Raw genomic sequence first — 16500 nt, forward strand, 5'->3', positions numbered from 1 at the left:
ACAAGAATGACAAACACATTTCGGGAGAACATCCGCACCGTAACACAACATAAACACAACAGAACAAATACCCAGAACCCCTTGCAGCACTAACTCTTCCGGAACGCTACAATATACAACCCCCGCTACCCCCTACCCCCCCCCCCCCACATCTCAAATCCGCCCCCCCCCCCCAACCCCGCCCACCTCAACCTCCTCATGCGCTCTCAGGGAGAGCATGTCCCAAATTCAATGCTGCTGTTTTGAGGCATGTTAAAAAAAATAATGCACTTTGTGACTTCAATAATAAATATGGCAGTGCCATGTTGGCATTTTTTTCCATAACTTGAGTTGATTTATTTTGGAAAACCTTGTTACATTGTTTAATGCATCACAACAAAATTAGGCATAATAATGTGTTAATTCCACGACTGTATATATCGGTATCGGTTGATATCGGAATCGGTAATTAGGAGTTGGACAATATCGGAATATCGGATATCGGCAAAAAAAGCCATTATCGGACATCTCTACAAAAAAACACGTGAAAATCAGTGGTATTCAGTGAGGTAAGATGCATTAAATGCGCTGCCAGTTCATTGCTCCTGCCAAATGAATTGCACTGAGTGGAGCGGATCACCACTCCAAGATGGCGGCCCCGCGTCACGTCAGCGCCAGTAGGCAGTAGCGCTCGATGCTGCGTCTACTTATAAGATGTCTATGGGTAGTCCCACACCGAGAATTTAAATGAGTTCAACACACACTACTGAGAAAAGATAGGTAGACCAGCAGGTAAGACTCCAGGAAGAAGCCAAAACACACCCTCATTTTCGCAAACCCAACGTGACCCTTCCCAAATTCCCAAACTCCCAATGCCCCCTCACACAACTCGCTGTCCTCCAACTCGGGGCAGAACTCCCAATGGTGTGTGATTCAAACAATCATCAGCACTTTAACAGTACTGAGTACCGGGACCAGGACGACGTCGTTGCAGCTTTTGACCTGAGACTACAGAGTACTTCCCAATTCAACTTAACAGGTGGAAATGAATTTTCAGCTGAAAAAAGAATGAAGAGCAATGAAGGCGTGACAAAGACAGATAAGGCCTGAAAGAAGATCTGGATGAATGAAGTGCTGGATGGAAATTGAGGGAAGAGAGGGAGATGTTTAATGCACATCGCCTTTTTATCTCTCACATTCAGTCCTCCTTTTTCTCACTTGCTCATCCGCATGCAGGTCAGACGGCAGGAAGTAAGGTGTGCAAAAGGAAAGATAGAGCATCCTCGCTCTCCTGCCAATCATTCTCATCTGTCAAGCACTTTTCCTCAGTGGCCTAGAGGAGGCTGGTGCCATGGAGGGACCCGATAAGGGCCACTTCTCCACCTGCTGGGAGATGGGATTGGGGGCGGGGTCACAATTCAATATAGCAGATGGACTGAAATTGAAGCAGAGAAAGTGAGTTTTATATATTCTAATGTTCATAAATTGTGGCCAGAAGACAATGGAAGTCCATTTAAATATGTTGCACAGTAAAGTAACTTTCTAGGTTACTGCACTTTTTGGGGAATCATTCACAATCATCATGAAAGACAGATTTGTTTTAATGCATTCTATATTGTAAGTAAACGTAAATAAATGTCAATGGGAGGTCCATAAATATTTCACCTAGGGCTGGGCGACATGGCCTTTTGTTAATATCTGGATATTTTTAGGCCATGTCTCAATACACCATATATATCTCCATATTTTGCCTTAGCCTTGAATGAACACTTGATGCATATAATCACAGCAGTATGATGATTCTATGTGTCTACATTAAAACATTCTTCTTCATACTGCATTAATATATGCTACTCAGTGTTTCCCACACATTCATTTATTTGTGGCGGCCCGCCACGAAAGAATTACGTCCGCCAGAAATTAAAAAAAAAAATAATAATAATATTTATGTTTTTTGTTTTGTTTTTTTGTCCTGTCCTGCTTCTCAGGCAAATCATATAGTTGATGTAGATGCCCATATAGGCTGTTCAGATTTACTTTACAAAAGAGAAGTGTAGGATACTTCTCTTGTTGCCTTATTTGTATTTGACCACTACTGTTTTCTGTTTATTTGTTACTGACTGTGGCAGGACACCTCTGCCTCTGTTTCACTTTATGTTGCTGGTAAATAATATGGTTGTAGTAGTAGGCTAAAGTTAAATTATTTAGTATGCACTAATTAAAGGGGCAGAGCTTTAAGAGACATTTTAGCTTTTATATTTTATAAGATATATTTTTTGTAAGAACCACAATTAATAAATATATTTCAGTGAATAACTTATTGTTCAAATCTGTATATAAATATGTACATAAAGTGTTGTAATTATATTGTAAAACGGATGGATGGATGGACGTTTAAAACAAAACTGTTATTATTAATTAGTAAGTATACATTTTTTGAGCCTTTTTAGAGAAAATCATATCATTGTAGTAAATTATGCAATATACTCGATGATGTCATGGTGACCACGCCCATAGCCACGCCCCCACTGCCACAGGTATCTTGGCAGTTTATGGGAAACACTGCTACTTTTAAACTTTCATGCAGAGAGGGAAATCACAACTAAATCAATTTACCAAAACATTCATGTCATTTCAAAACAGAAAGTGCAAGATTTGGTAAACGTATAGCATGTTCTATATGTTATAGTTATTTGAATGACTCTTACCATAATATGTTACGTTAACATACCAGGCACGTTCTCAGTTGGTTATTTATGCTCACTATTGTTCACTATTCTTTATTTATTTTAAATTGCCTTTTAAATGTCTATTCTTGGTGTTGGCTTTTATCAAATACATTTCCCCAAAAAATGCGACTTATACTCCAGTGCGACTTATATATGTTTTTTTCCTTCTTTATTATGCATTTTCGGCCGGTGCGACTTATACTCCGGTGCGACTTATACTCCGAAAAATACAGTAATAGGAAATCAAGACTATAAAAATGGGACCCGTTTCCTCCCTGCTTGGCACTCAGCATCAAGGGTTGGAGTTGGGGGTTAAATCACCAAAATGATTCCCGGGCGCGGCGCCGCTGCTGCCCACTGCTTCCCAAGGGGATGGGTCAAATGCAGAGGACAAATTTCACCACATCTAGTGTGTGTGTGACAATCATTGGTACTTTACTCTTAATCTTAAAACAGTGTATGTCCTTCGCTGTGTGGTAGGTTCCTGCGGACGTTATCTACTTCTGTTGTTGACTATTTTTTTCATACGGTGTTGATGTGGAAATGGTTGCTTCGGCATTTTGTGGGTGTGGCACCGAACGGAGATGTTGACATGCGAAGTTTCAAGCACTCTTCATTCTCTAGCGGGTGACTTTTCAAATGATGCTACATATTAGCAGTGCTGCTACTTTTTGTAGCAACGCTTTTGCCGCATACTTGACATATTACGGTTGTCTGTTCGACATCTTCCTGCTTGAAGCCAAACCACCGCCAGACGATGGACCCCCTGCTGTTTTTCTTGGGAATTAATTCTTCCTTCATTTGTTACCATATTGGCACCTTCTCTCTCTCGTATTACCACTCACACCGCTCCGCTAGCACATCAGCTAACTTTACCCATTCCTCTACCTCTCTGCTCGGCGAGGGCGTATGACGTTGCACGTGCGGCAGTATGTGACGTATGTAAGAAGGTGCGCTTGTTTTATGTTTCTGTAAGAAGGCGAGACAAGAAAATGTGAGAAAAGCCTGTATTGTAATGCCCACAGCTAAAAGCAACTGCGTGAGAACTAGGGGTGTAACGGTACGTGTATTTGTATTGAACCGTTTCGGTACGGGGGTCCCGGTTCGGTTCGGAGGTGTACCGAACGAGTTTCCACACGAACATATGAAGTAGCCGCCTAAGCTAAAGTCTTAACAAGCTGCTCTGCTTTCTGCCTCTGTCTCCTACACAGCACCCAGCATTGTCCCACCCACACAACCATCTGATTGGTTAACCATAGCGGTAACAGCCAATCAACAGTGCGTATTCAGAGCGCATTGAGTCAGTGCTTCCACGGTGGGGTTAGCAGATAGGTGTTTAGCAGGTGAGCATCAGGCAGTGGACTCTCTCCAAATTAAAATAAACACCTCCCAGTCAACTACTAGTAACATCACTATGAGCCCGTTGACCTTCTAGAAACCTAAACGGCAGCTCAGCTTGCTCGCAGTCCTGGCTTGAGGTGAAGGCTAATTAGCTTTTAGTGTAACGTTAGCTCATTTTGCGGTGTGTGTGTGTGTGTGTAATGTAACTGCATCATTAAGCCTACATGAACTCCATGGTGTTCAGGGATGAATAGTCTCTCCTATTGCTATTGTACTATTTTTTCAGCTATAGTTACATTTAATACATTACAATTAATCATTAGTAATGGAGCAGCCTAGTTTTGAATGGCAGGGTCCCTGCTATCACATGTTGATAAAAATATAACAATAACATAATAAAAATCAACTACCAGGCTTCCCAAATGCTGTAGTAAATTAAGCATGATGAGTTGACTTGAAACGGTTTAATGTTGCACTTTTTATATGTAGAAGAAAAGTTTTGTTTGAGCAACAACTTGAGGCAGTTTAATGTTGATTAACGTGGGCAGAATTATTATAGTGTTCCCAATGTTAAAAGGACAAAGCCATTGTTTACAAATTTGGTAAATAAATAACCAAAACATTTATATTTTGTTGTTTTCTTACTGTACCGAAAATGAACCGAACTGTGACCTCTAAACCGAGGTACGTCCCGAACCGAAATGTTTGTGTACCGTTACACCCCTAGTTAGAACGTATACTCGAATATCACGATATAGTCATTTTCTATATCGAACAGAGACAAACCCGCGATATATCGAGTATATTCCATATATCACCCAGCCCTAATTTCACCCATAAAATCCGATAAAAAAAAACATTCTCAGAAGCGCCAACAATGCTCCATTCACATTTTGTGATTTGAATATTAATATTAGTGATATTGTTATTACAAGCGCTAACGCAGGCAAACTATTTATAGCGCCGCTGTGCTCACAGGCCTGTGTACAATTTCCACATGATCCCTGGAAGTTTATTGGAGATCATAAATCACAGTGTTTCCCACACATTCACTTATTTGTGGCGACCCGCCACGAAAGAATTACATCCGCCACAAATTTAAAAAAAAAAAAAAAAAAAATGTTTTATTTATTTATTTATTTTTTTGGTTTTGTTTTTTGTCCTGTCCAGCTTCTCAGGCAAATCATATAGTTGATGTAGATGCCCATATAGGCTGTTCAGATTTACTTTACAAAAGAGAAGTGTAGGATACTTCTCTTGTTGCCTTATTTGTATTTGACCACTACTGTTTTCTGTTTATTTGTTACTGACTTTGGCAGGACACCTCTGCCTCGGTTTCACTTTATGTTGCTGGTAAATAATATGGTTGTAGTAGTAGGCTAAAGTTAAATTATTTAGTATGCACTAATTAAAGGGGCAGAGCTTTAAGAGACATTTTAGCTTTTATATTTTATAAGATATATTTTTTGTAAGAACCACAATTAATAAATATATTTCAGTGAATAACTTATTGTTCAAATCTGTATATAAATATGTACATAAAGTGTTGTAATTATATTGTAAAATGGATGGATGGACGTTTAAAACAAAACTGTTATTATTAATTAGTAAGTATACATTTTTTGAGCCTTTTTAGAGAAAATCATATCATTGTAGTAAATTATGCAAATTACTTGATGATGTAATGGTGACCACGCCCATAGTCACGCCCATAACCACGCCCCCACCGCCACAGGTATCTTGGCAGTTTATGGGAAACACTGAATCATGCATCTCACAGAAGAAGTGATGAAGTCTGAGGACGTATTCCGACAAGGTTTTTGATTGATTGATTGAGACTTTTATTAGTAGGTTGCACAGTGAAGTACATATTCCGTACAATTGACCACTAAATGGTAACACCCGAATAAGTTTTTCAACTTGTTTAAGTCGGGGTCCAGACTTTGACAGCCGGAAATGGCGAGAACGACACGAAAAGACGCAAAAAAAGCGATAATTATTTCTGTAGAAATGTAAATCTCTCCTTCTTTCGTCACTATTTCCAGCACTTCTGTACTTTCTTGTAAATGTTCCCTCTTTGTATTCACTCGCACGGACGTCAGCCTCCTGTGTCTTTTCCCTTTCCTTTGATAAAAAGCGTACAATTATGCACCTCACAGTCTTTTAACAAATGTAAATTTACGACATATTGTATTTCGGCTTTTACAGGGTGCAAAATATGAATGGAGCATTAGTGTGGAGGTAACAAGGACACAGGTCATCATTTTTTTAAAAGCAATCAACAAAGCATGCCTTTTATTTCCATTTGCTAAAAAGACTTGAAGACAGTACATTTGATTTGGCAAGCAGACTCTCCTGAGTGCTGGTCTATCAGCAAACTTTCAGTTCATTTACATTTAGACATCGCTATGTAGGATTGACATTTCTAGGAGAGTAAAGAGTGTCTTGTGCTTTGGTTCCATTTTACTCTCCAGGGAGTGTGAATAATGTCACTTTAAATTTGGTTTTGATACTCCTGAGGTGCGAAGACTCTGTCGATGCATGCAGCATTTGTTTCCAGCCTTAGGTTTCACATGTCAACACTTCATAGAGTTATGATCTAACACTTCATAGAGTTATGATCTAACAGCTGTAGTGACTCTATGGCCTGCAATGAATTAACAAAATGACATACCAGCTCTATAGAGGCTTTGCAGCTGACGTCATCAGCCACGCCAATTAGCTTGGCGGCCATCTTGCCGGTCACCAGCTCAGTGCCGGTCAACGACTCACACACGCTTTCTTGTTAGATCTGCTGCTATTTGAGCTTGGAAATGCCGGAAACCTGCTGTGCTGTTGGATGTAGCAATAGACGAGGCGATAAACCAAATCTTAGCTTCTATAGATTCCCGGCAAACATCAAAAAACGCGATAAATGGATTGCGGCGATTTGTCGTGAACGATGGAAACCTACGATTTACACAAGGATATGCAATGAACACTTCATATCAGGTATGTAAACAAACTATAACAGTAGGCTCTTCTGTGTGTGCTTTTTCCTTACCTTGGTCATGAGAAGAAATTGATTCTTGTTTGGAATCTGCCATATCAGCCCATCATGCACAAAACCTGCTGTAAAATACTTGTAGGCATCCAGACTCTTGTATGCCTTAAGGTCCTTTCCAGTGTACGGAGATGGTGAATCGACGAGGTAATTATAAATGTCTGCATATGAGAGATCAGGCAGGTCGGCTGTTGCAAAATGCTCAGGTGATTTTAGCATGCTTCTCGGTAAAAGGTACGGATCCGTTGTGCCAACAAGGTTCAACTTCTCTCAGTAACGTTTCTTGGACTCTTCATCCAAATGCACAACTTCATTGGATAGCAAATCAGCCATAATTGGGATGAAATCAGTAAAAATGTAGCGCAGAAATCAAACTGAATCTGTATGAACACGTAGGAACGACCTGACCGGTTGACCGGCAAGATGGCGGCATAACACAAAGTCACGTGATAAAATCACGTGACTGCAAAGCCTCTATTGGTCCAGTGATGGAGTTCGTAACTCAAAATACTTGTATCTCAAATCAGTATTAACCATTAAAACTACTGGTTAGAGCAGGGGTGGGCAATTAATTTTTACCGGGGGCCGCATGAGCAACCCGAGCACTGCTGGAGGGCCACATCGACAATATTTCAATTAAATTTTGCTCAATATTATTTTTGATATACACCGTAAGATAAATAATAATAATAATAATTAATAATAATAGTAATACTTCAACATAGTGTGTGTAACAGCATTCCATGACTAATATAAATAAATTAACATTAATAATAAATGACAATAAAATAAGCACACGTATGACTGAGGAGTCATAGTGTAACTTTGTGTGGTGTTTGAGTTGTCCGACTTTTTGTGTGGCCTTAAACGCACCAGTGGTTTAGTGGTATGCGTGTTGGTGACAGATGACAAGTTGGTTTTGGCCTGGTTTGTACGGCAGAAAAGGACTAGTTTTTCGAGATAGAATTGTTTTACTCATGTTTTTGGTGTGGTTATGTCCGAATATAAACAGTTTTGCTCAATAAAGTGATCGATATAATTCCTGTCCTCGAAGCATCTCGATAGACGTTACAATAATTGAACGGTGTTCAATTGAACGGTGTTGACGAACACCGTTAGGGCCGCTTGTTGTCACTGTCACTCAGAGTTGCATTGCAAAATTACATAGAATAAATGTTTATTTTGTTTAGAATTCAGATGGGATTTGATTTGGTGCGCGGCATATATTTGCTGCGCGCAGCAGACGCTTGAGCAGTGCGCAATTGCGCAGGCACGCACCTTAGAGCAGTGGTCCCCAAGCTTTTTGTAGCTGGGGACCGGTCAACGCTTGAAAATTTGTCCCACGAACCGGGGGGGGTTTCTTTTTTTTTTTTTTCATAAAGAAATACAATCATGTGTGCTTACGGACTGTATACCTGCAGACTGTATTGATCTATATTGACATACACATACACAATATGTATATATAGTGTTTTTATGTTGATTTAATTTTTAAAAAAAATAATAATAATAATTTTAATTTATTTTTTTTATTTCTTGCGCGGCCCGGTACCAGTCGGTCCGCGGCCCTGTGGTTGGGGACCACTGCCTTAGAGGGAACGTTGCTTTGCAGTCCATGTCTTGTTGGAAACACGCCATTCTTCATCAACTTTTCTTTTTTTAGCGTCTCGGGTGTAAACCGTGCATCACTTGTCGCTGTGCACCTTCACTCGCAGGTTACACACGGACACACGCCCATAAATAATACTTTTCAAAATAAAAGCAGCACAGTTGTATTGCGCGCAGGACATAGATGTTTTTTCAACTTTATTTTGTAGTGATTGCAGCTGTTCACATTCACTCACAATCACGCACACGCATACGTCGACACGGAAGTAATACAAGTAATGATTTTCAAAACAAAAGCAGCACCATTGTATTGCACACTCGACATAGATACTTTTTAAAATTTATTTTGTAATTTATAATTGGCCTCACGCGGGCCGGACAGGGACGCACAAAGGGCCGGATGCGGCCCACGGGCCGCAGAATGCCCAGGTCTGGGTTAGAGTGTCCGCCCTGAGATCGGTTGGTTGTGAGTTCAAACCCCGGCCGAGTCATACCAAAGACTATAAAAAAATGGGAGCCATTACCTCCCTGCTTGGCACTCAGCATCAAGGGTTGGAATTGGGGGTTAAATCACCAAAAATGATTCCCGGGCGCCCCCCTCACCTTCCAGGGGGTGATCAAGAGTGATGGGTCAAATGCAGAGAATAATTTTGCCACAACTAGTGTGTGTGTGACAAATATTGGTACTTTAACTTAACTTAAAATAAATCAAAATATACTGTTCGGGGGCCCCAACAAACACTAGCAACATGCTTTTAAATAGGAAACAGACTTCTAGGTAAGGAATACAATGGTCCCCTCCGCTCATGACTCTTGATGGGATGTCCGATAATGGCTTTTTGCCGATATCCGATATTCCGATATTGTCCAACTCTTTAATTACTGATATCAACCGATACTGATATATACAGTCGCGGAATTAACACATTATTGTGCCTAATTTGGACAACCAGGTATGGTGAAGATAAGGTCCTTTTTAAAAAAAGTAATAAAATAAAATAAGACAAATAAATTAAAAACATTTTCTTGAATAAAAAGAAAGTACAACAATATAAAAACAGTTACATAGAAACTAATAATTAATGAAAATGAGTAAAATTAACTGTTAAAGGTTAGTACTATTAGTGGACCAGCAGCACGCACAATCATGTGTGCTTACGGACTGTATCCCTTGCAGACTGTATTGATATATAATGTAGGAACCAGAATATTAATAACAGAAAGAAACAACCCTTTTGTGTGAATGAGTGTAAATGGGGGAGGGAGGTTTTTTGGGTTGGTGCACTACTTGTAAGTGTATCTTGTGTTTTTTATGTTGATTTAATAAAAAATTTTAAAAAACTAAAAAATTAAAAAACGATACTGATAATAATAAAAACGATACCGATATTTTCCAATATTACAATTTAAAGCATTTATCGGACATCTCTACTTTTTCCCTTTGAGTGGTAGTTTAGTTCATGTACTGTGCTTTTATTTTGTAAGTTTCTATTCCTCGTTCTCTGCACAGGCTTCCACATCAGCTGCCTGATCAGCAACCGGGGACACACCTGTACCCGGTTGCCGATCACGTCTTCCAGACAGTGGCCACGTGTAGATGGACAACATTTATTGAATCTGATCGTCATTCGGATTAGAATGAAAAAAATGATCTGATTATGACGTGCATTTACATGCATCGCACCTTAAATCGTAATATTTTACTTTGACATGCGCAGAACCTAACATAAACGGAAAGGTGTGTTATTATTTGTGCTATGGCGCCATCTTTTGGATGAGTTTGCTCACTGCATGCTGACTAAGCAGTGACTTCCACTGTGCACAAACGTGGATTTGTGCATTTCTGCTTGTTCCATGTTATCACAATATTTATTTAGAGATGTCTGATAATGGCTTTTTGCCAATATCCGATATTCCGATATTGTCCAACTCTTAATTACCGATTCCGATATCAACTATACAGTCGTGGAATTAACACATTATTATGCCTAATTTTGTTGTGATGCCCCGCTGGATGCATTAAACAATGTAACAAGGTTTTCCAAAATAAATCAACTCAAGTTGTGGGAAAAAATGCCAACATGGCACTGCCATATTTATTATTGAAGTCACAAAGTGCATTCATTTTTTTAACATGCCTCAAAACAGCAGCTTGGAATTTGGGACATGTTCTCCCTGAGAGAGCATGAGGAGGTTGAGGTGGGCGGGGTTGAGTTGGGGGGGCGGGGTTTTTAGGGGGTAGCGGGGGGTGTATATTGTAGCGTCCCGGAAGAGTTAGTGCTGCAAGGGGTTCTGGGTATTTGTTTTGTTGTGTTTATGTTGAGTTACGGTGCGGATGTTCTCCCGAAATGTGTTTGTCATTCTTGTTTGGTGTGGGTTCACAGTGTGGCGCATATTTGTAACAGTGTTAAAATTGTTTATACGGCCACCCTCCGTGTGACCTGTATGGCTGTTGACCAAGTATGCCTTGCATTCACTTGTGTGTGTGAAAAGCCTTAGATATTATGTGACTGGGCCGGCACGCAAAGGCAGTGCCTTTAAGGTTTATTGGCGCTCTGTACTTCTCCCTACGTCCGTGTACACAGCGGCGTTTTAAAAAGTCATAAATGTAACTTTTTGAAACCGATACAGATCATTTTGAAACCGATACCGATAATTTCCGATATTACATTTTAAAGCATTTATCGGCCGATAATATCGGCAGTCCCATATTATCGGACATCTCTATATTTATTTATCATTTTTTCCTTCTGTTCACTACTTTGGTTTTACCTCTCTTTTTTGAAATGGAGCTGTTCTGTGCTTTTATGCTGTGATTATGTATGGGTTGCGGCGCTTCTTCGTGTTTCAACATTCTGTGCATTTATTTGACAGGTACAGTACAATGAAACATTGCTACCCATAGGTAACCAATGTCAAAGTACACAAGACTTCTGGCCACAGGGTAAATTGCAACACTCGTCCCTGGTTAGACTTTTAAAGAAAAGTTAAGAAAAGTGGAAAAACGCATGCAGAAGGATTAAGACAAGTACAAAATAAAAATACATGAAAATTAATTAGCCCCATTTGTGCATAACATTAAAGGCTTTGTAGATCACAAAGAAGAGTTTCAAAACAAATCATAACTTTAAAGAATCTGAGAGACTGAGAAGGTATTACAACAAAGCTCAAAAACTCTCGAGTGTTTATGAACGAAGGCTTTTTCCTGAGGGATGAAAGGAAATGTCCTGTAACTGGTGATGAACCCAGACCAGTTTTTTATAGGGGGTGAAAGCCACTATCTCAGAATAGATTAAAAAGATGCATGGGAGTTCATTTCTTACCCTATTTTCCAGTATCTCAAGCTGATTTTTGTAGAAGTTGGAAAGGCTAACCAGTTCTTGTTCTTTTCTCTCCAGTTGTCTGCTCTGTGAAACAAGCAAAGACAAATGTTAAGAACCAGAATCCTGAAAGCCTTCTGCACACGCATCGTTTCTTTTTAAGTCCTAATGACCTCCTTTGCATGTTTCAGAAAGTATTCTTAGACTAGCACAGGATTTATACTTGACTTGATACGCACATTATCAGTGACAAAAAACCCTGAGTGCAAAAACGTTTGCAGTTCTTGTGTTTATTTCCAAATCCAACATAATTTCACTACTTGCAATGTGCTACAATCAATGTGATGGATCAGTGGTTCACTAACTTTTTTCACCAAGTACCACCTCAGAAACAACCTGGCTCTCCAAGTACCACCATAATGACAGTAGTGTAGTACACCTACTGTAAGTATTCATTAAGTACCACCATAATGACAACATTAAAATACAGTAGTGTAGTAGACCTAAATACCAGTATAGTACCGCGATACTATTGAATCATAATCCGTACTATACCGCCTCTAAAAAGTACCGGTTCCCCCGCCCCCCCCCCCTTTTTTTTTTTTAACGGCATGACGCCGCGTCGTCGCCACGTCGTGACATTGCTGGTTTTACAAGCAGAGGAGCATGTTCACACACACGGGGTACTTACAAGCAGACACAGTGTGTAGACAGAAAAGGGAGAATGGACGCATTTTGGCTTAAAAAGTCAAGATAAAGGTGAAGTTATAACACTGAAACACCCTCAGGAAGAGGTGCATTAAAACATGGCTAGCTAGCTAGCGGCTAACATCCATCCACAGTGTTTTAGCTACTTCTAAATCACTAATCCTTGCTTCCAAGGCGACAAATAAAGTAAGTTTCTTACAAGTATTATTATCACTGGAGGACGAGGAATAGCTAAACATGCTTCACTACACACCGTAGCTCCCCGGCGTCACAATGTCAACAAATGCCATGGGTGGATCTACACCTGACATCCACTGTAATGATACCAAGTACAAGAGTGTATCCAGTCGATACTACTATGATTACATCGATATTTTTTATCGTCACAAAATCTTTTTTCGTTTTTTAAAAATGTTTATTATGTTTATAAAGTCAGTAAATACGTCCCTGGACACATGAGGACTTTGACTCTGACCAATGTATGATCCTGTAACTACTTGGTATCGGATCGATACCTAAATGTGTGGTATCATCCAAAACTAATGTAAAGTATCAAACAAGAGAAGAATAAGTGATTATTACATTTTAACAGAAGTGTAGATAGAACATGTTAAAACAGAAAATAAGCAAATATTAACTGTAAATGAACAAGTAGATTAATAATCCATTTTTGCAGTTTGTCCCTCATAATGTTGACAAAATAATAGGTAGATAAATGACTTAATATGTTACTGCATACGTCAGCAGACTAATTAGGAGTCTTTGTTTGTTTACTTACTACTAAAACACAAGTTGTCTAGTGTGTTCACTATTTTATTTAAGGACTAAATTGCAATAATAAAGATATGTTTAATGTACCCTAATATTTTTTTGTTCAAATAAAGCCAAAAGTGCCATTTTTTGTGGTCCCCTGTGTTTATCAAAATACATTTTAGTACCGGTACCAAAGTGCAGGTTGACAAGACACTTATTGTAATCCTAACTTAACAGCCATATGCATCCCTAAAGAACACATCTGCAAATCCTTATATTGTGCTGCACACTGCACTTTTTTTTTTTTTTTCTTACCACAGCAACCGTTTGATGTTCAAGGGCCGTGTGTGTGTATGTGGTTGTGTGTGTAAGTGTATGTGTATGTGTGGATGTGTATGTGTGAATGTGTGTAGTTGTGTATGTGTGTAAAATCACCTCCGCCAGCAGCACAGATGATGTGTAATTTTCTGGCTGAATAGCTCCCAAAGTGTTGTTGTGTGGAATGGTGGTGGAAACACACTTACAGCCTCGCTTTAATGCACAATGAAAACATGACATTTGAATGGAGTGTGAGAGAGAAAGAGAGAGAGAGAGAGAGAGGTGGAAGGAAAGAACAGGAAAAGGTGAGATTAAAAAAGAGAGAGGTAAGGGTTGCTTACCCAGGCATCTAAATTGGCGGGCTAGGAGAGAAAGAAGGAAGACATTGAGATAATGGCAATGAGAAAGAGACGAGAGGAGCAGGAGAGATGTTAAAAGTTAAGGACCAACTGAAATTGATAGGATAATGAGAGAGAACAACATACCTAAAGGTAATGTTGAAGATATAAGTGGTACAAAATAATGAACGCTACTGTTTGAAGAACAGTCTCAGGCATGTGAGAAAACATTTCTATAGGCAAGAAATGCTTCCTGTCACGACGGGGGGGGGTGTCACAGCTTGCTGCCAGGTTTGTTCTCCCAGGATGCAAACAAACTATTCCGGACAAGGCGTGCAGGTAAAAACATGATTTAATTCTCAAAACTCAAAAAGGAAAACAAGACGAAAGCACAACGCGCTGATCGCACTTGGAGTTAAGAGTAAATACTTAGCATAGACTATGGACATAGAGAACTTATGAAACTGTGGCATGAAATAAACACGACTTACGTAGTCCAGGCATGAGACAAACAATGACGCCAGGACGACTGACTGGCAAAGGCAGGCTTAAATTATGTCTCTAGATTGGAAACAGGTGCGCGTCCCGAACACCAGAGGCAGGTGAAAATCATAAGTCGCCATGGTAACTAAAACAAACAAGGGTGCACAAAAACAGGAACTAACAGAACATAACAAAAACATGATCCGGACCACGGATCATGACACTTCCATGCAAAACTTGAAAGACAATTTTGAAAATCAAGACTACATTTCCTGCAATTGTGTGCATTTGTACACAAGATTTGACCTTTACATTTATTCTCATCTGCCAACCACTTTTTGACATGTACATGTTTCATGAAATGTACCACAGAATTGTTAGTAGATCAGTTGTAAACATTATCTTGGTTGAAAATGTCCTGTCAAATTCTATAACATGCATGCAAATAACACTATCCTGTAGCCACGCCCCCTGGGGTAATATACTTCTGGTGTTATGACCTCCGTCACCTCAAAAATAGACCTTCCCTCTACAAGTACAACACTGTTGGGATTGTAATCATCCAAATGTGACTAGCAGCAAAGTAGATAGCCAACTAGCCTAAGGCTAAATAGCCTAATTTCTGTGTAAAACGTGTTGGTTAAGAGATTTGTTATTGACAAAACGCTTGTCTATTCAGCTATTATGGTCCCAGCACCTCAACCCCTATAAAAAGCAGTGGAAGTTTGAAGTTCCTTGGAGTAGCCCAGTCCATCCAGCTGGATTCGGCTGCGTATCTGGCAACCTCAGTCAGGGAGAGGGGAGGGGGTTCTACAGAATTTTTCCCGTGATTGCAGTACCATTTCTGTCATGATCTGTGGTCCGGATCATGTTTTGTGTTTTCTGTTTGTTTTGGACTCCTTTAGTTCCTGTTTGTGCACCTCCTGAGTTTAGTCACCATGGTTACTTATGATTTTCACCTGCCTCTTGCGTCCGTTACGCTCACCTGTTGCTAATCAGAGACTCTATTTAAGCCTGCCTTTTCCGGTCACTCGTCCTGGCTTCATTCTTTGCTTCACGCTTATGTCTAGTAAGATTTGTTTATTCCTGTTCTCGATTTCTGATTCCTGTACTAAGTTGTTGCCTTAGCTTCCCGTGCGATCGGCACGCTTTTCTTTTGTTGTTTTGCCTGTATTTTGGTAGTTGGATGATTTGTGAAGAATAAATCAAGTCCTACATTCACGCTTTCGTCCGGAGTTGTCAGTTTTGCAACCCGGGAGAACAAACCTCGCAGTGAGCTGCGACCCGCCTCGTGACACAAACAATTGTTATAAATAGGAAAAGTTCAGATGCTTCTGTAGCACATTAGCCTGTCCAATGTCAAAGAAAGGATTTACTTGACATATACGCCACACAAGGTCTCCTTCTTGTATCAAACAGCAACTTGTTGTACTGTACTTTGTATCCAGATATCTGGTATCATCACCTCCCGAAAATCCTACACTGCTTCTTCATTGCATCCAACATTCACACGTCATGCCACATTAATAAAAGAACAGCATCAATTCTTAATGTGGCCATCTTGTTGGCAAATTGGTTACATTACAACCCACACACTGAAGAGTCTGGGTCTGGCATCGCAACGCCACCTACAACCCAACCGTGTCTTGCTGCTCTTTGATATTCCCTTTTGAACCAAACTCTCACAGGTGGCAAAATATCATATCCTCCTTGGTCTGCAAACTCAATAAAGACAGACTTCAGCTAATACAAAGTTAGCAGGAATAGGAACAACTAACACTTGATACTCAACAAGTTGCCCTTACAATACACCTTTTAAAAGGGTCATATGATTATTATTCTACATCTAAAACACTTCCTTGTGGTCTCCATCAGTGATA

The 16500-nt window shown here is 39.8% G+C and overlaps 1 protein-coding gene across 3 annotated transcripts in view; it reads right to left on the reverse strand.

The window, feature by feature from the left end:
• Positions 1–16500, reverse strand: part of LOC133655937 (MICOS complex subunit mic25-b-like) — a 124667-nt gene that overhangs the window by 78599 nt on the left and 29568 nt on the right. For 2 of the 3 annotated variants that reach the window (XM_062056629.1, XM_062056795.1), the window contains exons 5-6: positions 14141–14161; positions 12024–12107 (exon numbers count right to left, since the gene is read on the reverse strand). In XM_062056629.1, coding sequence (XP_061912613.1) covers positions 12024–12107; positions 14141–14161 — 105 coding nt within the window. The remainder of the gene's footprint in view (positions 1–12023; positions 12108–14140; positions 14162–16500) is intronic. The other variant, XM_062056713.1, reaches the window with a different exon arrangement.

The sequence above is a fragment of the Entelurus aequoreus genome, linkage group LG01 (assembly GCF_033978785.1).
Source record: "Entelurus aequoreus isolate RoL-2023_Sb linkage group LG01, RoL_Eaeq_v1.1, whole genome shotgun sequence".
Classification (NCBI taxonomy): Eukaryota; Metazoa; Chordata; class Actinopteri; order Syngnathiformes; family Syngnathidae; genus Entelurus; species Entelurus aequoreus.